This window comes from Chiroxiphia lanceolata, chromosome 2, assembly GCF_009829145.1.
Source record: "Chiroxiphia lanceolata isolate bChiLan1 chromosome 2, bChiLan1.pri, whole genome shotgun sequence".
NCBI classification, from domain to species: domain Eukaryota; kingdom Metazoa; phylum Chordata; class Aves; order Passeriformes; family Pipridae; genus Chiroxiphia; species Chiroxiphia lanceolata.
The window spans coordinates 71,963,198-71,990,882 of record NC_045638.1 but is presented as its reverse complement, the minus strand read 5'-3'; the positions used below and the strand labels follow the sequence as shown (position 1 = coordinate 71,990,882).

The 27,685-nt window shown below is 35.0% G+C and overlaps 1 protein-coding gene across 3 annotated transcripts in view; it reads left to right on the top strand.

The window, feature by feature from the left end:
- The window catches only part of PAN3 (poly(A) specific ribonuclease subunit PAN3), an 81,212-nt gene that overhangs the window by 38,832 nt on the left and 14,695 nt on the right, over nucleotides 1–27,685 (top strand). For all 3 annotated transcript variants that reach the window (XR_004355696.1, XM_032681036.1, XM_032681037.1), the window contains exons 7-15: nucleotides 4,979–5,129; nucleotides 13,036–13,283; nucleotides 13,880–13,984; nucleotides 14,599–14,656; nucleotides 15,735–15,896; nucleotides 16,058–16,174; nucleotides 16,268–16,369; nucleotides 24,519–24,684; nucleotides 25,090–25,177. Coding sequence is in view for 2 of the 3 variants with exons in the window: in XM_032681036.1 (XP_032536927.1) it covers nucleotides 4,979–5,129; nucleotides 13,036–13,283; nucleotides 13,880–13,984; nucleotides 14,599–14,656; nucleotides 15,735–15,896; nucleotides 16,058–16,174; nucleotides 16,268–16,369; nucleotides 24,519–24,684; nucleotides 25,090–25,177 (1,197 nt within the window). In the remaining variant the exon portion in view is untranslated. The remainder of the gene's footprint in view (nucleotides 1–4,978; nucleotides 5,130–13,035; nucleotides 13,284–13,879; nucleotides 13,985–14,598; nucleotides 14,657–15,734; nucleotides 15,897–16,057; nucleotides 16,175–16,267; nucleotides 16,370–24,518; nucleotides 24,685–25,089; nucleotides 25,178–27,685) is intronic.

Here is a 27,685-nt window from a genome sequence, read left to right as displayed (position 1 = left end):
GACAAAAACAAATAGCAACACATAAAAACCATGGAAGACTTTTGCATGTTTTTGTATTCCTAAGAGATATTATGAAAACTATGCCAAAAATAGACCTGTAAAGGACTGCCCTGCTTTATAGCATGGGTGTAGTTTAGTGATGGTTTTCTGTAACCATTACACAATTATGTAATTTGGGATGTCAGAACAGATCAGTATGAATTTAGAGGTGAAGGAGAATATAAAAGAACAAAAAGGCTTGTGTCCAGTTTCTAGCATGGTAAGTACATTATCACATCCTTCTGAAATCAAATGAGATTGGCCTACTTTTTGCATTAGGTAACTTGCTTGGGGCTTCAGTTGGATGTGGGACCAGAACTGAAATTGCTAAGGTTGCTGTGCTGCTGTACAGCTCTGTGCTGTGTTGTGAAATGCTGAAGGGGAAACGAGAGAGGGAGAAGGGTAGTTTTCAGTATTCCTGTGGGATCCTTGAATGACTTTCCAAAGGCTCTGTGACTTGTGCCTCCCTGTGTTACAGGATAATTCTGTACTTAATGGCATTATGAGGATTCATTTATGCATCAGTGCAGCAGTGGGGCCTTAGAAGTTTATTGCTGAGAAGTGTAAAGACAAATTATGTGTATTGAAATTGATAGCTGATGAAGCAGGAATTTCGATTTTATGTCTGAATTACAGAAATCTATTGATATGTGCAACTCTTCAACATACAGTCATACTGCATGCATGCTGCTGTGTAGTCCTCCTAGTGATGGTCTTCGTCTTGGATCCTTGGCTTGCTCTTTGCTTTCATCTGCACCTTCTTTTAAAGAGCCCTGAATTTTTTTTTTCTTGTGATAGTCACAAAATATTTTGTTTCTTCCCCTCCATACTGTATTCTAATTTTATTTCCTTTTATACCTGTAAAACCATAAAAGCCACTAGACAAACTCTTGAGCTGGATGGTGGCACAAGTGAGTTAATAAATAGTCTTCCCCTGCTTTTTTACTTCTTTTGTAGATCCATCCTTACTAATTGCATCATGATTAAATTCAGCCTTCATTTGGACTGTATTTATATGTGTTTTATAAGTTGTTTGTGCTCTGATGTACAAAAGTGTAGAATTTGGTTTTGTATGTGAAGCCAGATGGACTCAGTTTTGTGGTCTGTCTTCAGAAGTTTGTTTGCCAAGCTGACTGAAGAGGTCCTGCTCTTTGAGAGACCAGAGATATAAAGAATCTGAAAAATAGGATATTTTGGTGAACTTTCTTCATGGAATCATTCTGGTGAGAATGCACGATGTAGGTATTAATTCAAATAATAACTAGAGAAGTTGTTTCACTGCTTTAGTTCAGCAGCATTTATATGAATATACTGGAAGAAGGGGGATGAGACTTTAAATTGACAAGGTTGAGAGGAAAAAGGAATGATAGCAATTTTAGCAAAGGTGTCAAAAGTCACTTTAAGTGGTTTTCTAGAAAAACACAGCGTAACTGACGCAGCTATACTTGTTTCTGTTTAATCCCCTTTGTTGAAAACATGTTTATTAATGTTTAGAAATTTTGTATGTGCCTTTCTATAGGACATTTGCATTTGAAACTGAAAATACAGACTTAGTGTAGGCAGTGCTAGCAGGCATTGTTTATTGTTTGGGATTTAGAAAGTATGTTTGCTGCTTTTCAACATCACAGTAAATAGATTATTTTAATTCTTATAAAAAATTATTATTCTTTTATTGAACTTTATTTTGGGAAGTTTGATAAGATTATAATGGAAAGGCTGTAAGAATACCCAGTAGGATTCTAAAGCATAGTTCCCGTTTAAATAGGTTTTCAAGCTTACCATTGATCCAAATGTAAAACTAACACTGGAATTTACACTTCATATTATGAGTTGGATATTTTTTGAGGCCAACAACATAATATTTTGAATCATTGGCCATTAAGAATGTGGCTTCCTAATTCTAGCATATTTGCATGGTGATTGTTGCAGAATAAGTTATCTACAAAGACTGAAAAATAATTAAAAGATTAAATATTACAGAACTAATACTAATATTACACTCTCTCAATTAAGTCATTTATTCTGGCCTAATTATTTTAATTATTTTGTTGGAAGAAAGGTGTATAGAGAAAATGGAACGTTTTATGTCAGATAAAAACTTCTGTGCTTTTGAAAATGTTTTAAGAACTGCAGCTTCACACAGATGTAAGGAATTTAAACATGGCTTGGAGCTTAAGCTTCAAATTATCTGACAGTATTTGCTAGTTTTGACCACACATTACTGAAATTTGTTGCAATTCTTTGATTAGTTTGTTCTAGCTGGTGACTGTGGAGCCTTGCTATTTTTCTGTATTTAGAAAACAACTTGAAGGAGGAAGGATCTTTTAAAATTGTAACGAAAATTTAAATCACTTTTTTACCAATGGGGAAAGTCTTGGATTACATCTTCATGTTTGTAGCATCACAGAGAAGTAAAACAGGCTTTCAGGGTCTATCTTTGCAAATCAAAGCTGTTTTCTCATATACAATGTTTTTGTCAAAGTTATGTAACAGTAATTTAATCTTAGCAGGCTTTGATTCTGATACTGAATTGTGACATCAAAAAATGAAACTTGAGCCATTGCTGTTTGTAATTCTACAGCGTAAACCAGGTCAGCTGTAGCAGATTCCTGGGTTTGACTCCTTTCACTTGGATAAACTAAAGCACCTACTGGTTAAAGTGGAGCTCTTTATTTAAAGTGAAGCTGCATTTTAAAATTTTGATGGTTATAAATAACTTTTATAGATGAAAACTGTCATTAACTAAATAACTTCTAGGTCCAAAACTGGTGTGTGAAAACTTGTAGATTGCATTTAGAAATAAGAAGCATCACTGTGCTGTAGGAGTTGTTTATAGGTGAAAGTAGCAAGAGTTTAACCGGAATGGTATGGATGGGATTTTGGGAACTCTCTCAGTTGCTGTAGAAAATGCTGAGGTTATCTTCCAGAAGGTGTGTTTCTTTGCACTTGCGTGCTTCAAAACTAATGCCGTGTCCTTCCCTTGTCACCTAGTTGACACAATATTTAGGTGTGGTAGAGGTGTGCACATGTCACGGCTGGTTTTAGCAGTGGGAAAATGTGGATCTTGTAGTTCTTTGAAATTATGTGCTTTTAGCAAGATGTTACAAATTCTTTTGCATGCTCTCACAGTTGTTTGACTTCTGAACTCTATCATTATTTGGACAAATTCTACTCAACTCTTTACCACCTCTGTCATTTTCTCCAGTTTCGGTGCAGTTTTGGCTGAAGGGTTACATGCCAGATTTTATCTAGAGGAACACCATTCTCTTAGGTATTCTTGTACCTAAATTCACATAAGTCCAGAATATTACCTTTTGAGTTTAAACGTGTCAGTTATGTGGTTTTGGTCTGTATAATGCAGCTTACCATTTGTTTTGCTGTATTACTGTATATCTTAGCAAGTTTTCCAAAACTGTGATTAAGGAGTTTTAAAATTCTTATGAGCTTTTTACCCATATAAATGTGTTATACTTCACCAGTCTGCATACTTGGTTCCTTAAATATTCAGAAACATACACATGTAAGATGACAAAGAACGTTGTAAAGATGACGTTATAAGGTGGTTAGTGGTTGAAATTTACTGAGTCATTAAAGGTAGAATATTCATACTATTTCCTTTTTAACCTGCACATCCTCTTTAATTTTACAACTTTTAGAATCTTCTTTTTCAGTGCTTTGAAATACATTAGTAATATGACATGTGGTAGAAATATTCAAATAAAGGTCTTACAAACAAATTAACAGAAAAGAAGACTTTTCAAATACTTTTCTTCCCTAAGTTGGTATTCACACTTCTTTTCTAATTTGCACTAACTTACTTTCTATGATGCCACTTTACTTATGTTGGTAAAAATTGATATTGGTAATTTAAGTAACAGCTGACATACTTGGTCATTTTAAAACTGCCTAAACCCGAAGTGGTCCAATATAAATTTCTTTAAAGAAACATCATGGGTTATCTTAATAGTATCCCTTGTTTATTGGGATTATTTATTTATATACTGTCTTATTTTACCTCATTTGTTTAGTCACTTGTGGGAGGTACACTGAAGATTACTTAATAAACTGAAATCTGTCATTTAATAATCAAGCTTTTCAGAGTGTTCATGTAATAATTGGTTTTATTTCTTGGCTTAATTTGTTTTTTCTTCCGCTAATGTAATTTGTAATCGGCTGTCCAGTAATAAGCCTTTTGAGCTCAAATTGGGATTTTCTTTTTCTAACCCTCCCTACCCCAAAGCAAACAAAAAGCTCACCTCAAAATGAACACCACCACACCAAAATATGAGACCGACTGCACAGATTTTAATAGAATTTAGAAAGTGATTATATGCTATATTTTCTTTACTAACAAATACTGGATGTTTGATCACTCTACTTCTATTTTTTTTTTTCTGTGGTACCAAATTAAACCTCATTATTAAACATGCTACATAAATGAAATAGGTAATTAAAACAGAAGTTCACAAAAACCCTGAACTTAGAGGTCTATTTGAAATAGAGGCAGGGATGGCTTCTTTAGTAGGAATCATTTTTGCTCCTTTAATTTGAAATAGCTAGTGAGTTTGAGATGAAATCTCTAAAGTCATGGAGGAACAATCCGTGCAGCTGTGGCAAAGCTTTCTCAGTGTCAAGTCTCTAACTTTGTATGGAAAGCCTTTTGCAAAGTGTTTGTATGAACTCATATGCGAGCTGTTCATATGCAAAGCCTTGCTTATACTACTTCAGACATGAGCTAAAAGCACATTTCAATTTGTTTATGCTAAACAGCTTCCAGTATTCTTGGTTCTTGTCAACAAGCTGTATGTACCTTAAAAACATCCCCCGCACTCAGTAGGCTTGCCTAGGAAGTTTTTTCTACCAAGTAGACACTGTTCATCCCTTCTCATTTAAAATAAAAATTTAATTTATGTTGGTTTTTTTTATTTTTTTTTAACAGACACCAAATCCTTCTGCAAGTGAGTTTATTCCTAAAGGAGGATCAACCTCTAGGCTGAGTAATGTATCCCAGTCAAGTATGTCTGCCTTCTCTCAAGCCTTGTTCTCTCACCCCTCTATGGGAAGTCCTGCTACTGCTGGGCTAGCACCAGGTAAGTTGAGAGTAATGATTTGTAGTACAGTGGCTTTTGTCTAACACAGCCCTATATATATTGATCAGATTTATCGAGTCTAAATGTAGCCACCTCCTCCTTTAGCTCTTAAGACAGTCTTCAAAAAGTAGAGGAACTTTGGATTTATCTTCCAGTAGCATGGAAATCACATTGCAGGCTGTGAAATCTGCTCAGCCACAGCAGCACGGAAATTAACAGCCGAACTTACTCTGCTCTTTTTGGGAAGAAGGGGTGCTGAGTTACACATACTGTGTTCTATGTGGTCCTTGCCAGAGCAGTACCTGAAGATGATTTAAACTACCATAGTCTGCAATGAATATGTTCTCAGATTACCATACACTGATCTGCTCTTTTGACTTGTTTCTAGACTATGTAATCTAGAATTAATTATTTTCAATATTAATTGAAATTGAATTATTATTCAATATTAATTGGATTATTAATTCAATATTAATATTAAGTATATATGAGGACTTAAAAATCTGGATTAAAAACAAAGTTGAAGGCAAGTTTATTCTAAAATAGCTTGCCTTGTGAAATAGTGTTAATTTTTATTGTATCTGTCACGTGTAATCTCACTTTTAAGGACAATTTACGTTCATTTCCCAAATTTAAAACTCTTACTGAAATGTGTTCCATATAGTTGTGTAACTGAGTGGCAGATTTTTTTTCTTTACATTTCAAAAGTTCAAGCCCTTCATGCATCTTTTAGTCCTCTCATCTTAAAAAGTTAATTCTACTACTTTTATTTGAATAAAATTAAATAGTTTTAATATACAGCCATCAGCAGATCTGGATATTACACATTGCAGATTCTTTAGTGAGTTTCTGTATGTAGTCAATCCTTTGACAGTCTCTGGTGACTGACAAGAAGCGTTAGGTAGCTGCCAAAAGGCAGAGGGACAGATGTTGTAAATTATTTTTTAAACTAGTATTGGCAATAAGCATTTGTTAAACTGAACTTCAGTCTTCCTGATGCCAGGGAATCAATCTCAGTGTCCATGTGAAAGAAGCCAGCCCTTAGCTTGCATGTAAGAACTGTCAGAACAGGCTAGGAAAGTGATTGATGCTTCTACTGACCAAATTAACGTGTTGTGGTACTGTGTCTGATTGATACTATATTGTGCTGTACCATCTTATTGGAAAACTGTTGTGTTTATATGCCTCTCAGCCTTGTCACCTGGATTGAAAAGTGTATAAAGGATTAAATAGAATACAGTAAAATGATCTACTTTTGGAAAGTGTCCAGTGGGGTCTCAGAGGGATCCTTCACAGTCCAATTTCTTTACTATCTGTAAGTAATACTTGAAAGGATAAGTAACACTGAAAGAAGTTCACCAAGAATTTGAGCTCCTAGAAATATAGATACCAATGCTGCATACTTTCTAGCATCAAATACTATTGTTTGTTTATGGACAAGAGGGATGGGGGAGTATTCGTAAGAGCTAACTTCAGGCAAAGTTGGCTTGTTTCCCTGCTCTTCCTGTATAATTAAAAAACAAATATAGTTCAGAGTAGGGATCTGGGTTGGATGCTCTGAGTTTCTTTAGAGGCTTTTTTTCTCTCACTGAGTGCAGAGTTCTCTGAACCTAAATGACCAATGTGAATACGACTCAAAGACATTTATTTTTATTTAAATGTCAACATTAAAGTTGTCAACAGTATACATCCACAAAAGCTTCTGTTACCTCAAGGTCAGTTAGGAGGTGTTCTTTCTGAAAGATTAGGCTCTTAAATAAGAAAGCACTATTTATGTGTGGGGAAACATCACCACTTACATCATGCTGGATAACAGAATAAAAATAAAATTTAAATATATTCTGAAATTGTGATGAAAAAATATTGTTGAGATCTGTTAGCTTTCAATAAGTGAAAACAAATTCAAATGAAACCCGTATGAAGAGTTTATAAGAACTTTCCTTTGAATAAAGATGTCTCCTTCCAGTTAAGGGGTGCATACTTTCCAGTAGAATAATTTTGAGGGATTAAGTGTTTGCATGAGATTAAGATTGTTTATAGTAGTTTACAGGGTACTGGAGGAAATTAAGATTTCATAAGAAATACGGAAATGTAGTAGGAATAATTTTAGTTCCATAGTTTTATTCACCCATAACAAAGTCGGTAAATTATGAGAACAGTCCTTTGATTTCCCTCTTGATGATGGAAAAATGTAAGCTCTTTCACATATCTAATTTCTGAGATTTCCCTAAAGGTAGGTGGAAATCAAAACCACTTTTCACATGTAGTACTTCATACATAACTCAATTGTCCTTGGAAAATATTTATTCTGCCTGTCTTATCAACAGTACTACAGAAATAATTGAAAAAAAAAAAAAAGACAAGTGAAACATAAAATACTTCAGTAGATAACTTGTTGTATCCTCACCTGACATATCTGTTAGGGTGTAGGATGGAAGAAGGTTACTCCTACATTGACACATGTTTACTTAGATAAGCACTTTCTAGTGTAATCTCAACAGTCTTCATCTTGGTAGCCTTTAATGGAACATGTAAACATAGTGATATAAAAGGCAATTTACACAAACAGTGGGAGAAAATTGTTGCATTGAAGAGCTTTGAACCAGTCTTCTTCACCATCTCCAAATTCTCTTTCCATAAACTCCCCTGAACAACACCGTATTGTTCCTTCCCTTTCCTTGATACCAAACATACCCTATTTGTCATTTGTGTTGGAAATTTAGTTAGTTGACAGTCTTTAAATAGCACTTTTGCTAACAAGCTTATCTTACCCAGTTCTGTGTAGCTGTTTTAGAGTATTAATGCCATTAAAATATGCAACACAGTGTATGGAAGAAATTTATTAATGTTGTTGGAAGTGTTAAGACATCATTGCTATGTTAAACTTGGTAGAGAACAGATGTATAGCCTCCAACAGTGAAAATCTGTATTGCTTGGGTTTGCTTAAGCGATGTTATAGCTAAAGAGTGATGCCTTTGTCACTGATGGAAGTGACAGCAAATTGCTGTTGCTTCTATATTTAGTCCAAGTCAGGTTCTAAGCTTATGCAGAATGTAAGAGATTCCATTTCTGCTGACAGTCTGAACCTACAGGCTTAGGAGCCAGGAGTGCAAAGGTGTTGTGCTTATGTTTGGTTGACACATCTCTATTAGGGGTGAGCTGCAAGAGTGTAGTTCTCAGAGCTCATGACTCCAGTTGGAGATGGAGCACTTTCAGCTGAGGTGGTTTGAGTGGCCTAAGGCCTCAAGAGCTTGTTCCATCCTCCTGGATCAAATATAGTGCAGAGCAAGTTGTGCAGCTGTTCCAGAATAATGGAAGAAAGAAAGAAGGCAAAGAGACTGTAAAATTAAAACTGAGGAGGAAGAATTGATGACTCAAATTGTTTAGGGAATGAAGCAGATTTAATTAACTTGAAAATACACAGTTGCAGTGCTAGTGACCTGATAGAAAGCTTACAATAAAAAGAAATATCTAACGAATTTAAGGATGCTGCTTTAAGTTCTTTGAAATAATGTGATTTTATTATTTGCTTTGACTTGTCATTCCTCAACATTTACCTAATAGTCTAGAGTATCTCTAAAGTACAGAACATTAAAATGATAATATGTTAAATGCTTAATTTTTGACCTCTGAATGTGTTACAGGCCTTAGAGGTATAGGACTATGGTTGTACATGGGTAAATTTGCAGGCAAAACTTGGAGGTTTTTTATGTTGTAGGCCAGCTGATTTGCATACACATGAGCTTAAGTTCACTAAGTTGTGAAGTCTCATTGAATCAAATAATTGTAGACACTGAGACATTGAGTTCATGCTTTGATACCCTTTCATCCTGTTTCTGTATGAATTCTCAGATTCAAAATAGAGTCTAGCTTTAATTCAAATACATTGCCTGCTACAAAATTTTATTAGAAGCATTAATCTCATAAAATATCTTTGAAATTCATTTGAGATGAGGCTCAAAGTCTACCATTTCCCTTTCCTCAGTCACAATGAAACTTCAAAAATAAGAGAAACAATGAAAGAAGTGAAAATATAAGAATAAAGAGGGATATGAAATATGATCTCTCTTTGCCAAAAATGACAATAGTGGCAGGAGCTCCAGATATGTGTAGGTATCCTCTACAGTCACTGTGAATCTTGTGGAAACACCTTCAAACCCCACAACCATTTCCAAGTTCGTATGACGCTGTCATAGCTGCATACCATGACCTCTCTTTAGATGTGAATGTTTGTGGAGTGAAAGAAACCTTTTCTCCCTGCAGTTCATCTTTTAAGATAGTATTTGACTTCTTCATGAAGTGTATTAGGATTCCCCAAGACAAGGAGTGGAGAGCCACCTTTGCTAGCAGCAAAGCCTCAGGAAGGACAATTTGAAGCAAGCTTTTTGGTGTCTTTAGTTCTCCTGTTGGCGTTTGAGTTTTAGTACAGGGGAATGTTGAACCCTCTCACGGGGAAACCTTAATGTTGTTTGCCAGGATCACTGGTACAATATGTATATGTAAAGAAGTAAATCATAATTGGATTATTCAAAGCCTGTTTTTTCTTAAGCCCTTAAGTGAATAGGTATTTATATAAATTGTGCTATTCAAAACAGCTTGTCTAATTCCGTGAGGTGTGGTTCCATATTCACCACGTTGTTACTATTGTGTGTTCAGGATCATCTTTTTCCTTGAGTATGAGCCAGTAGGAATATATATTCACTTTTTAGTACAGCTATTTTCCTTTATTTTCCTCTAATTCTATTTTGTTGTGATTAAATATTAATATTAATGTGCTTTTAACTGATTGAAATACTAATTGGTGATATCTACTTGAGTTTGTGCCCTCAGTTATTTGCTTCCCTAAGTACTTAACTGTATATGAGTTTTGCTTAATTAAAAGTTTTTTCCTTTTTTTTGGTGTGATATTGGAGTTTTAATATTTATTTAGACTCTGCAGAATGTATTGCAAGTCTCTCAGAAGAGTCTGTTGCCCTCAGTATTTGTTGTCTCAGCCTGTCTGTACCCACTGCAGCAAACAACAAAAGTCCTGCAGCATGTGTAGGTATTTTTCTAGTGGTATGAAAGCGAACTGTAGTCAAGCTTCTTTCATATCTCTGACTTACTACCCTTATTGGAAAATGAGAAGCCCAAATGTGCTGCCCACAAGATAATTTTCATTGGACTCTCAATGTCCTTCCAAAATCAGACCTAAATGAGACTGGAAGGGTGTTTGAAAGGATTTTTGTAACTCTCTCATCCTTTTATTTCAATCTTGCATTAATTCCTCTGCAAAGACATTCAAGGATTTATATTTGTAACTGTTCTTTGGCAGGAATAAATTTTTTTAAGAAGTAAATCTTACAGTGGAAATCATTTGAAACTGTATCAGTAAAAACCACTAGAGATCTTTTTTCTTCTGAGAAACTTGCAGTAGAAGGTCTCAGTATAATTTTAGTGAGTTGCAAGTCTTCACTTTAATTTTTTAAAAATAATATTTACTGTATACTGTCTTACACATATAGTGTTTTTTTGAGTAGAGAAGTCTTCAGTTAATTTTTCATCAGTATATATGGAGACTACTGGGCTCTTATTTCATGATCCCTACAGTTGAGTGTTTTTTGAAACAAGTTTCTTGAAACCAGTTATTCCTGTCTTAGTTGAGATTATATGCTTGTGAGGACTTCAGTCAATACTATTTAATTGGAATAGAGTGGAAAAGGCATGCAGTAACTTTCCCTAGATGAAGAAAAGCCCTTGAACATGTAGAGTTGCAGTTTTACAGCCTTTAATTAGTCATCTCTCAACTAATACATTGTGTCCTTTGGAATTGATCTTTTCCCCCTGTGTATTGAAGATTTACTAAGTCACTGGAGGCAACTTTTACCTTAATGAAAGTATATTTTCTTTTGTAGCTAAAAGATAAACTGGTGCTATCAAAATGTGTAATGTTTACAGTCATACAGTTAATTTGTAAACAGATTTTTAGGAGACTGCTTATATTACCATTTAGAAGTACCTATTATAATTCACATTTTAAGTTAGTACACTAATCAACAAGCAATTATTCTACAATATTGCTTATCTACAAGGTATGTGTAAACACATTTACACGTATTAATAGAAATGACAGTTCTGACCCATAAGAGTGTAGCCTTTTATTTTTCATGTTCTTATATTTTACATTTTTATAGAAAGAATAAATGACTGCAGAGACCCAACCAAAGAGAAAGGCATGAGATTTTTCCACAGTTTACGTTTAAGAAAATCTTGTTTATTTAGTTGGAACTATTCACTTTCAGGAACAAAAGAAAGAAATGTGCTGAATTAATAAGCATGGTTTCTAAGATGTCAAAGTAGTAAATGAGTGGAGCTAAATGAAAAGTTACAAATATTCTGTAAATAACATTAGGATAATACAGCTTCAAAATAATTTTTCCCAAACTACTGGTTAACTTGTTAATACTGAAATTGCTATTTGCTTTTGTTTTTTGTATTAAAAAAGAAAAAATGAAATGCAGGAGGGATGTGACTACTTCAGAGACAAGACACTAGTGCGAAATCACTCCTACACATTACTAATGATGCATAGTGAGAACTCTGCATGCAGTAACTCATGACTGAAGTAACTTAACTAGTTTTTGTAACTAAAAAGTGTGTATGCCAAAAAAAATTGCTCTTGCTTTTATTAGTCAGATATTTGCTTAAATTACTCTGGTTACCAGAGATTAAGGAATTAATTTAAGCAAATATCTGAGTAATAGCTAACAAAATGCTTATTTAGAGGAGAATTCTCAGCTGTTGATAGAACATTAAAGTTGTGTGTCTTCTATCCTTTCAAAAAAAGAATTTAGTATGACTAATATAATTTTAATTGTAAAGAAGTAAAAGTACATCCCAATCTGAACTGAGCAACACTAAATTTCAAAGATGCTCTCCTTGGTGTTAATTTGAACACCTGAATATCTCAGATCTTTGCTAGGAAGTAACTGCAAGAAATTTTTTTGAAGGATAATCTCTTCCTCAGCAGCATCCTGTAATGTCTGTTTGATACCTAAATTTTTATAAATATACAGATATGAGAATTCTGAATGCAGTAACTTGAAGTAACTAAAGTTTTTGGTAACTAAAAGGTGTGTATGCAAAAAAGTTGCCCTTGTTTTTCCCACTGATACACTTTGTTTAGAAGTAGAGTTTCTCCAGTTTCAGTTGAGTTGCCCCTCTAATGTTGAAGGTGAATGCCACTCAATAAAATAATTTCAAATAAATTAGAAAATCTCAGCACAAATGTCTAATATACTTCATATCATGAGATGTTACCTACATATACGTATCAAATAGAACTTTTGGGGGATGACTTGAATATAATAATGACAGGAAAATAGATAATTACTCCCCTGAAATTATTAAAAATAGCATATTGTATATTGTTTATTTGTGTGCTGTTATTACTGGAGATATTCATAGCTGTGGAGTTAGTTCTAATAAAAGGTACATAAATAAATAATTAGGTGAAGCGAGTTACAGCTTAACAAACTGTTGACTGCTCGTGTAGCTGTTAAGTGAACACTTATACGGTCATTAATATTTTATCTTTTCGCAGTTTAATAAACCGTCTTCTAGATACAGCATTATTTTGACTTGTCTCACCCCTTCAACTACTTCTAAGTTTTTCATTTCAGTTCCTCATGTGTATATCATAAGCTGTCAAACTCTATCTCTCTGAACTAAGCAGAGATTTTTTTGGAAAATATATCTGTTCAGTCATGCTTTTACTATTTACCTCTTAAAGATTTCTATATCTATATGAAGAGTTAAGTGTCTCACCTGCTCAGAATATTGTTGGTAGTGAGGGCTGTTTTTCTCAAATTGCTAAATATTCATAATGACAGATTTGATCAAGAATATCTTCTTCTGTTTTCTTAAGGAATGTCACTGTCAGCAGGATCTTCTCCTCTTCATTCTCCCAAAATAACTCCTCATACATCTCCTGCTCCTCGAAGAAGAAGTCATACTCCTAACCCAGCAAACTATATGGTGCCTACTAGTGCCTCTGCGTCTGTCGCTAATGCTGTCTCTCAGCCTCCATCTACTGGCCAGGTGATCCAGAAGGAAACAGTGGGTGGAACAACATACTTCTACACTGATACAACTCCAGCACCTCTCACGGGAATGGTATGTTTGCTTTTAATACAGAAATGTATGGAGTTTCCAAATGCTGAATTGATTTATACTAAAGAGATTGTTCTTAACATTCTGAACCCCTTATTCTGGATGAAGATTAGGCCTTTTAATTGTTGAAATTCTTTGCTAAAATCACTGAAATTTAAGGAACAGAGAATTTTTAATGTATTTTTTCATTTACCACTGTGTATAGTTTTGTGGGGGTTTTATATTTTTTTATAGAGCAATAGAAAGAAAGCATTTTGTGTGTCTCAGTGGATACATACATACATAGTGAGAATATCAAAAAGTCAGATTTTTTTTTTTCTGATAGGTTAAATAGTTCTTACATTTACAGTGGCAGGGGAAAGGCAGTTACAAAAATGTTAAAGTAACTGTGGTCACCCACCTACCCATCCACCCTTCCCCTTGAAATCATTAGAAGCGAGTATCATATAAAGTTGTAATCTATATGACAGTATATTTGTAACTTCTACTGTACATGAAGACTTTATAGATCAGTAGTTTGAACTAAAAGGGTGACAAAACTCTTCATCTACCCTATCATTAAGGATTTTAAACTACTTCTTAAAATATTTTATTTTCAGGTATTTCCAAACTACCACATCTACCATCCAGCTGCACCTCATGTTGCTTACATGCAGCCAAAAGCAAATGCACCTTCCTTCTTCATGGCAGATGAGCTCAGGCAGGTAAGATGATAGAGAATTTAAAGGAAAATTGCATATCTTGGTAAAAACTAGAAAATTGGTAATGGTCGAAGAGAAGTAGACACTAAAAATCTGTGCAGTCAGTTTTACCTGTGGAGAATTTAAAAAAATCAAACCTTGTAACAGATGGAGTACAACAGAGGGTGGGAGAAGCTTATGACATGTATGACTGCAATCTAATCTGCATACCGTGATTTACTGTTCAGCCGAGTATTGTTACTAGGCATGAGCTCATTTATGTACTGTTCTTTTAAGCTGCAATCCTATTCAGTTTTAAAATCTCGCACTGAAGTGAAAGTGTTTGCAGGTGTTAGTTTATGAGCCCTTCTCAGGGCTGGATTTCAACTTTTCTGCAATAGGTGCCTTAGTCAATGTTGGCTATAGCAAATGTTTTCTGCAGCTCCTTCCTTCAAGAATTTATGTATTTTGTCACTAACATTTTCAAGCTAGTGGTCTTCTGACTCTCTGCAACCTGGATACTTGCATCGATTCTCTGTTTTAGTATCAATAGCTAGTACTTCAAAGACACTGTACTCTTAACTTATCAAAAACGATGAGCCGAGTTATAATGTTCAAAACTTTATTTATTCCTTCAGGAACTGATCAACAGACATTTAATAACCATGGCCCAGATGGATCAGGCTGATATTCCTGGTAAGTAAGAGTTTCTTATAAACTGTACTCTGATCATATTGTTCTGCAACTATGTGTATTCAACATCTTTCAAAAAGCACCACCTCTTTTTATTTTTTCATGAAACTTTAGTCATCAGCCTGAGCTATGGGTAACCAGATACAAAGTTTTTCAGAAACATGATTTCCCCCCCCTTCTAATTTTTCTGTTTTTACGCTCCGTAATGGTTAGAAATACTTCAAATTGCCGAGATAGGAAAAATCATTAAGGCAATAAAGCCTTGTGAAGAACAGTTTTGTATTACTTTTTACATATTAGGTATTCCTTTAAATGATGTATATATTTTTCAAAGGCTGTATGTCACTATCAAAGCAGTTTGTTTTGAAGTGAATGGCTTGGTATATTAGAGAAGGCTTTGTACTAATTGTCAGGCAAGAGAACCATATACTGTTCACTGTAATTTGGTTTTTGGGTAATTTACAATTGGCTGTGCTCAACTTTATTTAAATAGTTTTTGGTTGCAGTATCTTTTCTTCTCAAATGTGCATATAATATGATAATGATACATTTAAAAAAATGCAGTTTAGTGTTTTAATGCAGATGAAGTGCAAGTATATCTCTTCTTGCAAGGGTGATCTCTTAATCTGATTTTTAAACTTTCAGCACCTCTCTCTCCCTGTTTTCTAAACCAGCATGTTAAAATACAAAAGACTGAGATTTGCTTTTTTTGTGATGAAAATGGGATTCTTACTGTAGAATGAAGTCTGTAGAGGAATTGGTGCTTATTTATGAATCAGTGCAGGAAAAAATCCAAAGAAATGTCATTCAGAAGGGTGAACTTCTAAGGTAAATGAGAAAATGGCAGGTGGAACTGTGCATCTATTCTGTTGATTTTTTTACTTGGTGTAACTGTTCTCCTGAAGATGTTTATTTTAGCTCTATTGAATCACTTCTAGGAACCTATATGTTGGTATTAAAGCAAAAATAGTAAATTTTAATTTTACACGCACCTAAAAGACGGTGCGTGTAATACATAATTTATGTATTAACTTAAAGTCAACTGAGGCCTAATGTGTTTCTGTGTACAAACTGATTTTAGCAGTTCCTGCAGAAGTGGATAGCTACCACAGTCTCTTCCCTTTGGAACCACTGCCACCGCCCAATCGGATACAGAAAACAAGCAACTTTGGGTACATTACATCATGCTATAAAGCTGTAAATAGTAAAGATGACCTGCCATATTGCCTTCGGAGGATACATGGTGAGAAAAATTGAGTTGTCCCAATAGGACTGGCATTCTTAAGCATACTAGTGGTGTTTTAATGTCTGGTCGCTTTTCAGTGGTTTCAGAAGAAAAGTTAGAGTAAAAAATTCTCGTCTAAAACATGACACTTTAAACCATGGGTTTTGGATTTTTTCTAGGTTTTCGTCTTGTTAACACAAAGTGCATGATATTGGTTGACATGTGGAAAAAAATTCAGCATTCAAATATAGTAACTTTGCGTGAAGTGTTTACCACTAAAGCTTTTGGAGAACATTGTAAGTTTTTCTTTTTTTTTTTCCCTAGCTGATGTGTTGATACTTTTTTCCAAATATGCTTGAGATAACAAATATCACTTTTCTGTTTTTAAGCTCTTGTGTTTGCATATGATTTTCATGCTGGAGGAGAGACTATGATGAGCAGACACTTCAATGACCCTAGTGCTGATTCCTATTTCACAAAACGGAAGTGGGGTAAGGAAAATACATTATCATACAATACTGTACACTGTTTCCAATACTTTAGTAAATATCTGGTCAGAAATAGTTGTTCGACTTAATTTTTTGGATAATCAGTTCTCCTATGTCAGAAGTAAATTAGTATGAGAGAACTATTCTTCACCTTCTACTTGTAAAATTTTTTTTAAGATTAATAGACAAGTATGAAATTGATATCAGTGTGTAAGGGAATTACAGTCCTTTGAAATAGAAATAAGCTGAAACAGAACTGGGAACCAGGAATTCAGTTGTCCTAATAGCAGGACTGTCACCAGGTAACACCTAACATTTAATGGCGATGATTCCAAAGTTGTAAAAGACATGCAATGTCAATTTGATGTTCAGGTGTCCTACACTTCTATTTTTTTCATCACTAGGTATTATGAGGACTAAGTAGACAGTATTTTATCTGATGATTTGAAATGTGAAGTATTAGACAAGACAAGGATTGAAAAATCCCTGTAACATATTCTTTTCAGACACCAACTTCACATCGTAGGTCTGTTTTGGGGTTTTTTTGTTGTTTGTTTTGGTTTTTTTGTTGTTTGTTTTGGTTTTTTTGTTGTTTGGTTTGGTTTTTTGTTGTTTGTTTTGGTTTTTGTTGTTTGTTTTGGTTTTTGTTGTTTGTTTTGGTTTTTGTTGTTTGTTTTGGTTTTTGTTGTTTGTTTTGGTTTTGGTTGTTTGTTTTGGGTTTTTGTTGTTAGGATTGGTTTTTTGTTGTTAGTTTTGGTTTGTTTGTTGTTTGTTTTGGTTTTTTGTTGTTTGTTTTGTTTGTTTGTTGTTTGTTTTTTTTTTTGTTTGTTTTGGTTTTTTGTTGTTTGTTTTGGTTTTTTGTTGTTAGTTTTGGTTTTTGTTGTTTGTTTTGGTTATTTTTTTTTTTTTTGTTTTTTTGTTGTTTTTTTTTGTTTTTTGTTGTTTGTTTTGGTTTTTTGTTGTTTGTTTTGTTTTTTTTTTGTTTGTTTTGGTTTTTTGTTTTGTTTTTTTTGGTGTTTATACTGTGGCTTCAATGGAGTCACTATAGCTGCATTCACATTCATAAACCTGTCACAGCATGGTCTGTGGCTCAGCAAGTTGCCCAGTAGAGCTCATGTCCTTGTGGCTGGAGCCTCTTTCTCTCAAAAACAGTATGCTGCCAGTCATTCTGCCTATTAGGACCAGTTCATGACCCCTGCAGTCCCACAAACTGCAGTCAGGTCTTGCCTAGAACACAGCAGGGCCGTGCTGAGAAAGAAAATGGTCACAGCTGAACAGAATCACAGAAAGACTTAGAGTGGGAAGATACCCTCGAAGCTTCTTTGCCCCAACTTCCAGCTTGTTGCAGGACCAACCCTGAAATTAGATCCAGCGCTAAGTAGAGAGGATGAGAGGACTATGACTGGACCTTGTTTTTTGTATTAGAATAAATCTTCCCTAAATGTCTTTAGGCTACCAGCATGTGAATAGAAGCAGAAGCTAAGGTTTTTTTCTTGTGCCTTTTGAAATTAGAGCCTTTAGCTGTGAATTCAATCTGTTTCAAAGGTTGAGATATAAAACTCTACTTGGCTATCTTTTAGATCAGTGTGTAATGGATTAGTAGTGTGTGAATACATTCAAAGACTTGTAGATACCTTATATATTGAATAATTCTCATTGACTTTGCACTGAGCTGACCAGTATAACTGAAGTTGGAACTTGATTTCCACCACTGGTTTTGGTGGTAATATCTCAGACAGAGGAAACCCTAGTTTGACATGTCATATCCTGTGGCAAATCAAAAATGCAACTACAGATTCAATGAACCTGATGCGGAACAAATTTGGTGAGATCAACCTGGGAGATCTACTGCCAGGTTAATGACTGTTAGTCCAGGGCTAGACTTCTGAGTGTTTTCCATGTAAATCAGTCCTTGTTATGTTTTTGTACCTCTAGAGTATTATAGAAGAATGATGTCTGTTCTAGATAAAATAATAGAAGTTATAATAAAATTCTTGGGAATTCTTTTGTCACACTGGAAAAATAATTAAATTTTGGTCCTATAAAGGGCAGTCATGTCTCATTAATCTATTAAAGTTCTTTGAAGGAAGACCTAATAGATAAGACCCTGGGTTTTCAGTGAAGTCCAACAGAGTCCTTAAAAGAACATAAGTAACCATGAGATAAGAAAAAGTTCTCAGTTAGGATAATACCTGATTAGAAGATACGAAACAGTAAGGGTGAACAGTTGCTTTTCACAGTGAAGATCACTGGTGGGGCCTCACAAGAATATGTGCTGGGAGTTGTATTTCTTAACACATTCACTTGTTTGCACTGATGATAACTAATGGTCTGCCAAAGTTTGCTGGTAATACCAAATTGTTTGGATTGTTAAAAACAAAGGCCAATTGTGATGGATTGCAGAAGGATCTTACAAGGCTGGTACTTCTAGCAGTAATTTAGCAGGTGATGTAATATAAACCAATGTGATCAAGGGGAAATATATAACTCTATCTTCAAACATAAAATAATGGCCTCTCTTGTGGCTGTTGCCACTCATTAATAGATCTGGGGCCATAGTTAAGTAGATTAAGGAAAATGCTGTTGTCTTGCTGAATAGCAGTAAGTAGGAAACACATTGGTTTATATTATTAGGAAAAGAGTAAACAATGAAACAGAAGATACTGTGTTCAAGATGTGGGTGCCTGATAGACTCCTATTTGCAGTTGTGGTCCTCCTTACCGTATTTTGAAGGGTGTAGAAGAACAGCAAAGAAGCTGAGAAGAGGTGACAGGGATGAACAAAGGCATGCATCAGTTGTATGAAGAGCAGTGGAGTGGGATGCTACTTTTCATGCTTTTAAAAATGTAGAGGAATATAATGGGGTTAAAAATGACTGGAATATGTTAGATGTCTGAAAAATATGCTGGGATAGAGAAGAAATGAATAAAAGTAGTGTGCTGTTTCTTCCAGCCTAAAACTAAAGACTGACCAATGAAACTAGACCGGTAGCAAATTCAAAACCTGTGTAAAGATAATTAAGCAATGGAACTTTTTCACAGATTATTGTTGATGTTTACCTGGATTTGAGGGGAAAGTGGTCTTACTCATGGAAGAGAAATACATGAGGACTATTTGCTGCAAAGACACAATATCTACCTCAGAAGTTCTCTGAGCTGCAAATCATTGGAGGCTAATAGAATATTCTACTTATATTTGTACACTTAGATATCGATTGCAAGCTGTTGTTCTGATTTTAGTGTATATGTCTTTGAAACAGGCTAGTGGGCTATTGGGACCATTTATTTGGCCTACTACAACTTCCTTCTATAGGCAGGAATGGTCTGGGAAATTAGAAATAAGATGTCAGTGTCTGCTCAGTCACATCAAAGTATTATTTAATTAAGATGAGCTGTTGCTACAGAACTTAAAGGGATATGTAGGGAAGATAACTGTCTCCTGCCTCATGGCACTTCTCATTATCTGCCCTTCCAATCTTCTTATTAGATAAATTAGGGAAAAAGTCACCTGAAATCCCAGATTTTACCAAATCTTTCTGCACATCTTTGCTTTGGCCTTTCTTTTTTGGTAACTGCTGCTTTCTAGTCTGGTCCTCAGTAGAAGGAGCAATTTAAGAGAGAAAAATAAGATTGCATACCTATAACTTGATTTCTCAGAATTGCCTGCCTTCACGGATCCTTTCTCCATCCCCTCACAGAGTTTCTTGGCCGTCTGCCTGCCTAGAGGAGACTCCCAAGAGAAGCAGGGGAATGGATGGAAGTTGGGTACTCTGCAGCATGAGGCCCAGATTAGTACAATTGCTTTTAAAGGTTTTAGGAGGCACAACACTGTGAACCTGATCAGTGAACTCAGAATTTGATTTCAGGTATGCAACCTTATTTATGTTGAACACTTCAGTGGGCAACACGAGACCTTGACAGTTAAAAGATGAGGATTATGGTTTACATGGCTGTCTTGCATGTCACTGGTGTCAGTGTGGTCAGTCTTGGGTGGGGTTTTTTTGCTGCGTTATTTAGAGACCATGTTACAGAATCAGCTTCAAAGAGATTTGGAGTGGGGGAGGAAAATAACAGCTTATGTTTATTTTTATAATGTGAATGTAAATAATGTCTTTGTAACTCCTGAATGCTGTAGAAATTGTTGCTTGTGTTCTTTATGCAATGAAATCTCCTCTTTCTTTAGGTGGTACAGTGTGATAATCCAATATTGTTCTGTTGAATTTTACTAAATTTATACAAGTTTTAAAATCAGGAGTGTGGCTTGGAGTGCATTCACTTGAAAAGTTCCTTTTTATTTGATTCTCATTTCTTGTATTTCCTCAATACACTTTATACTCTAAACATTAAATCTGTTGTTCTGGAACACTTGTTTTTCTCGCACTTTTCTGATATTTCTCATATTTAAGTTTTCTTTGCATTAGCAAGTTAGCCCGAAGTACTGCAACATTGTTCTGAACAGTCCAATAATTAAATGGTAAACAGAATTCTGAATGTATGTACTTTAAAACTTACCAGCCAGAAAATCCTGGCAAATTAACAGTAACTATTCACAGCTGCCAGTAAGGTTTGTCTTGATGAGGTTTTGTGGTTGGCAGAGATAAACATGCCTTTGATATGTCCTTTGGTCTGTTTTTAAACACTCTGAGTAATTAAATGTTGGGGTATGTGCTGTTAGTAGGAGTTTTCAGCACCACAGTATCTGCTCTTTAGCAAACAAATGCTTTCTAATGAAGATAAACATGGTCTGGGAAATGTGCTTTCTTTTTGACACAATAATAGTAGTATGTAATGCACAAAAGTGAACTTCACTGCTGACTCTATAGTTTTTGCATCCTCAGATGCTGAATCTTTTTATCATAAAATACCTCTTTCATTGAAAAAGAAATAAGTTGTGTAATGACTAGATGAATAGACTGTGATGAAGGGTAGGAATATATGAATATTGAAAGTCAGCGTGATGTTTTGAAGATATAATATGTGACTAATAATTATCCAAAAATACCTTTGCCAAAAGCTGCAACTTTTTCAAAGTAAATTCAAGTTTTCAGGATATTCAGATTTTTTATAAAATATACTGCTGCACTCTAAGTGGTTCAGAACCTTTCTGTATATTGAAAACTGAGAAATGTAAACCCAAAGCCCCAGTTTCCCTGGAGAAGAAAGAGAAATGAAGGCTATTGAATTTATCTTACTTTCAGTAAGATAACTCAGGAACACCAACTAAACACTGAACAATTCACAGTTATCAATGTAAAAGACTGATTTATGAGCCTGAGAGGTTCCATTTAGTGATCAGTTAAATCTTTCATTGGGCTTCTAATGTTGTTTGTTTTTTTCATAACTGTGTGAGAATTGCTGTTTCTTAATGTGCTCTCTGACAGTGTTCCTGATAATGTAAAACAGGTCCTACTGCTGGTGGTCCCAGGTCTTCCACCCCACCCCAGGACTATTCCTGGATTCATACTTTCTCTGGAGAACAGAATTGCATTTGAGTACTTTTTTAACAAGGAAAAACTTAAACTACACATGCATACGAGTGCAAAGGGTTATTTTTTTGTTCCATTGAGAACAACATACCACAGAACTTAAAAATAATTGTCAGCATTTTTATTTATTTATGTTTATTGTAATACAGCAAGGAAAAATAATGGATAACCTGTGTTTTTGAAATGGCAGTTCTTAAATTTTTAATCTTTTCCATTAGTGTCTGTGTTCTGCATCTCAGAGAGATTAAAGTGTTGGGAGAGGCAAGTATGGCCAGCAATAGGTGGAAAGAACACAATCTGAAATTTTGCTTCTTGTGGCTGTGGATTCAACCTGTGGTGGGAAGCCTTTGCAAATCAACCATGGAATCTTTAAAATACCTCTTTAAAGTAATATTCTGATGATTTTGATAACTTTTATTTACATTCTTGTGATATTTTTCATTGTGTTCAGCACTGTTTGGACAGCTTTCAACGGTGTATTTTGCTTGAAGAGTGAGCTTTTGGGTCTCATCTCCTTGGGTCCTTGCTCAGCTGCCATCTCTGGCAGGTCTGATGGGCCTTATGGGGCATATTTCATAGTCAGCATTGCAGCACACCGAACTTCTTTTGATCTTGAGTATTTTGTACAGATAGATCTGTAAAAGGACATTTCAAAAGTGGATTTTTTTCCAGTGTTTTAGCTTGTACCTTTAGTGTATGTGAACATGGGGTGCAGCCAACCAGTGTGAAACCAACAGCCTAGAGTCAGCTGTAGCCTCAAGTGAGTCCTTCCAGTAGTAAAATAGCATTGTTTAACGTTTTCTGCTAGTGGAGGAGAAACTTTGTTGAACTCTGGTCTTTCAGCTTTTCAGCTTATATTGAATATTCTCTGGATTACATTGACTTTATTTGAAAATCAAAGTGCAAGTGCTGTTGTACATGCAGAAAAATAACTCCCAAGTTTTGGCTTTTCTCTCCCTCTGGGATGTTGTAGCAACATTTCTGTTCTGGATTTACTTATTTCATATAGATGTAACTGTCTTGCAATATCCATGTGCAGTCCCTGTTAAACATATTAGACCTGCTGCTGTTTACGAAATATAAGGTGTATTCTACAGCAAGTAGTAAATAGAGAAAGAACCTTGACTAATAATGAAGATTGTATCTTCTCAGTCATTTTATATCGTAGTTTGTGTCCCGCTGAAGAGGAGAGAATTATGATGGAAAAAGTTTGCTATGTGAGACTTCTGGTATGCGGGTTTTTTGGGAAGTTATTTGCATAATGATTCATCAGGATTCAGGAGGCCAGAAAAAAACAAACAATATCTCATTATGTTCAGCTTTCAGTAGACATGCCAAGCTTATTGCAATTTAGAGGACTTAGTGTCTTGATCTTTATAATCTAAACAAAAGCACCTTAAACCTGAAAAGTGAACTAAAGTTTAAAACCAGACAAACAAGCTCAGAAATGAAAGCTGAGAGCATTCCCAGCCCGTCACCCCAAAGTCAGTAAAATTCCTAAGTAATAAATTTTCATTAACGCGTTCCACTTTTTTCACTTTTCATATATTTTGTGTGTGTGTACTCATGCAAGCACACACATTTATTTTGATCAAATGCACAGATACTGATATGGTCCTGTAGGAAAAGGAAAAAAAACAAACCCAAAACAAACGTTCAGAGAAGAGTGCAGTCAGTTTACAAATGAATCAGATGCTTACTTGATTTTACTTAATACTGATAATATTACTTGTCTCAAAATTAGCAAAATCAATACTGAGGCAACCTCTTGAAATATCTGTAATTGATTGTAAAATTGAGACCTACCATCTTACTCTGAATGTATTTTCTTCTGCTTTAACTTTGTGCAATGCAAACAGTGGCAACTTCTTTGAAATTACAGACATCATACTGAAAAAATAAAGATATAGATAACAAATGTTATTTTTATCTGTGGCTCAGTATTACTCAGAAACTGCAATATGGAATTTGAGTGTGTGTTTGCAAAGATTGGTTTACTTTTGAAAGAAAAAGTATCCATTTGGAAGGGGAGTGATGCATTGCTTTCATATGGCCCATTGAATGGAGTCATGCAGTGATGACTTGTCAGGGAGCTGTGTCAGCAGGGCAAATGTGAAGTTGTGTTCGCTGATGTTTAGCCACAAAATCTTCCTGTCTGATTTGCCTATGTAGCTTGAAAGTAGTTTCTTATTCTTATCAAATGATAGAGAATGTTTAATTGAGAAACCTTCTTGCAATAAAGGAGGTAAAACGGGATCTGTTGCAGCTACTGTGATACATGCTCTTTGTTTCAGAATACTGGCGTTTTTATTTATGAAGTACCTGCATATTTTGATGTACCATCTACTCTGAGCAGTTTCTAATCAGTGCTGTTGTTGTAGTGATAGTTCATTCTAAACTTTAAAAATCAGCATTGCTTCTCTGAATATCAGAATGAAAATAATAATGCTTCTGAATTGTCAACATTTCTCAAAAAACCCAACCTAAACCAATCAACCAAGAAAAATCCAGCCCCAAACCAACCATTAAAGCACAATAGATGTGTCTTTCAAGGACTGTTAAGAGTTGAATGAAATGAATATATGAGTTAATTGTATAATTCAAAGTGATGCAATTTGATTTTTGCACAGTAACCTTTTATTGATGCTTATGATGTTTTGCTTCTAGGTCAGCATGATGGACCTCTACCACGGCAGCATGCTGGGTTGCTTCCAGAGTCTTTGATATGGGCATATATTGTGCAGCTCAGCTCTGCGTTACGGACCATTCATACAGCAGGACTGGCATGCAGAGTTATGGATCCAACAAAGATTCTAGTAACAGGCAAAACAAGGTAATGAAAGCATTCATTCTCACTGTGTTACTGTGGTCTGTATTCAGCTGCTGACTGTGCACCTGATACAGAAATGGCTACTAAGTTCTGTTAAACTTGTAATTTTGTTGGGTTTTTTTTTTTAAGATATTTTTAAGCATATTTTGGGAAGATTTATGCGTTATCGTCGAACTACAGATCAGACACACTAGTACCAGTTTTGAAATTTGTTGATGTATTTGTACATGAATACTGTCTGCTGCATTTTATCAACTAGTAAAATTTGTATTTTCTGCTGCATACTAATTTGCTAAGTACTGATGACTACATTTATCATATCAAACCATTCAATGAATGCTAGAGGAAAAATTGAGTAACCAATAAAATTTAATGACACTTTTTCCTTTTCTCTTTTTATACCTAAAGATTACGAGTTAATTGTGTTGGAATTTTTGATGTTTTGACGTTTGACAACAGTCAAAATAATCCACTGGCATTAATGGCTCAGTTTCAGGTAAGGCTACAGTGCCATAGTTAGGTTGGTGACTTGGCACAGGGAGTACTGAAAACCAGTGTGATTCTCTTCGGAAAACAAGTACTTTTAATTAAACTGTAGGTCAGTGTATCTATGTCTAAATGACTGTATTTTTTTGTTCCTGATTTGATCTTGGTTCTGCCATACTTAGTTGAATTTGCTTGTAATTTAGAAATGTGAATGCTCATTTTGCTGTCTTCTACTTCTAAAAGTTCATCAAACTTGTCATACAGGTTGAAGTACTAGTGTTTAACAAACTCAAGTCAGAAATGGTTGGAAAGAAAAATTTCTAAATGAAGGAGAGAAAAATCTTACATTTAGTTTTAGAGATATAATGATTCAGTAACAGTTTTTGCTCTGCCTTTTGTTGTTTTAAGATAACTAAGTGTTGAATACCTGTTCACAGAGGAGTAAGAGATCTTTTAATTAGCTGCACTTAGGCCTTCTCATCACTCCTAAAAGATTCTAGTGTATCTTTATTTTAGTCTGTCTCCTAGTTTTTCCATGCTCTCCTGGTGTTCTCTGAAGTGTGGACTCTGCATAATTCCTGAATTAAGAAGAATCCCTTTAGACTTAACAAAAACTGTTCCACAGTCATCTGGAGCATCACTGTGTACAGGAATACCTCTTTCCCTAACTTCCCCTCAGGGTAAAGTACATTACTTCAGCTGTCATCACATAGCCTGTCTGTGGTGGGAGTGAAAGACTGCGATAGCGAGTTAGATTTAATTTATTTTCATTAATTGAGCTTATTCACTGTAAGAAAATTGCTCATTTGGAGTCTTCCAGTAATAACTAAAATGTTTGAACTTTGGCCATCAGAAACTAGCTTTTTGGAGACCATGTCCTCAAACATAACTTTTCTTTTTTTTTGATGATTCAGTTTTCAGTGTACTTTGAGTAGTACAACATAGAATTTCATGTTCTCCCTCCCCCTGCCCCCAGCTACATATCAGTGAGCTTTTGGTAATAATTTAGTGGAAAACAGCTGAGAGAAGATGGAAATACATGCAAGTAAGGGATCCATGCCTAAAAATGTAATGAGATTTTTTTTTTAAATCTTAAGTACTTCTCTAAATTTGTTTTAATTGCAGCTTGAAAAGGGATCCTCCTGAGATATTATGACATTCAAGTAAAGCGAAACATTTAAAGTACTTGGAGGTACAAATCTAAAAATACTTGCAGGTACACAAATCTGTCAAAAGCACTAACCACCATAGCAGCCCAACACTTGGCAGCTGACTTGCTTGATAATGCCTAGTTTTGTTTAGGGGGAATGGTTTTTCATGTTTTATATGTTGTTAATATTCAAATTGTTCATGTTGCATTGGTAAACCAAAAAAGAAGTACTCTTAAATACATACTTCGGGAGATCTAAACTGCAGTTAGAAAATATGGTATTGCATTCTTTTTTGTTGCTTCCTCTAGAAGGGCTAGGCTTTCAAGGCCCATTTTCTTCCTTCAGAGATGCTGGGCTGACTTCACTTCTTGGAATTCAGGAGTCATTTCTCATCTTCTACCTTTGTTTACCCTAGCCAGATAAAATTACAAAATCACAGCTGCTGCTTGTCCTTTTTCCTCTTGATCCATGACCCAGTGCCTGAATTCCTCTGGGATTCCTGTAACTGTTAAAAATACAGATTATCTCTTGATTTACTGCCCAGCAAATATGCATTTCCTTATTGCTGTCTTCAGTGGAGGAAGGTATGTTTTTAAGGATTTGTTGTTTTCTGGCTATTTCCCGTTGTTAATATAGAGAGAAAAAATTTTGGCCAGAACAGTGAGGAGCTATGTAATAGGAATGAAATTGTTCTTTACAGTCTGTGTTAAACACATCTCATGATCATTTAAGAGTTAAATAAAGGCAACAATAAGGAAAGCTAAAAAGAAGTAAGTGGAATATGAATGGCCACTTGCATTAAAAACAGGGAGTTAAACCTGCAAAACTTGAGGCACACCACTTCCTGTCCCCCAATCCATAAGTCTTGTCAGGCAATTGCAAAGTATAGATGGAAAAACTGTAAACGGTGATGTAGGAAACAGTAAAAAGGTTTAATAAATATTTCTGTATTTGGAATAAAACACGAGTTCTCCCCTTTCTGAAAATAAGAGAAAACTTAAGTTTTATTGTTTTAACAAGGGCTATAAGGTTACTTTTGCTTAAAGTAAATATTTTCAACTTGGAAAACCAGAATAATTTTCATATGCACCTCCCCAAATTTAAATAAATTAGTTTGAAGTGGCAACTCAAGTATTAATGTTGACTCTAAAAAAACAACAAAAAAAAAAACCACACCAAAAAGTAGGAACTTGAAGGTACTTCTAAGGGCAATTCCCTTAGGATAAGTGAATCCACAGAATTGTAGTGTGGATGAGCTGATATTGATCCAAGAATAGCAGTGGAACAGGATAAACAAACAAACAAAAAAAGTAATTTTGGTTTCAAAGAGTTTATGGAAAAGGGATCCTGTCGAAAAAAAATAAGAT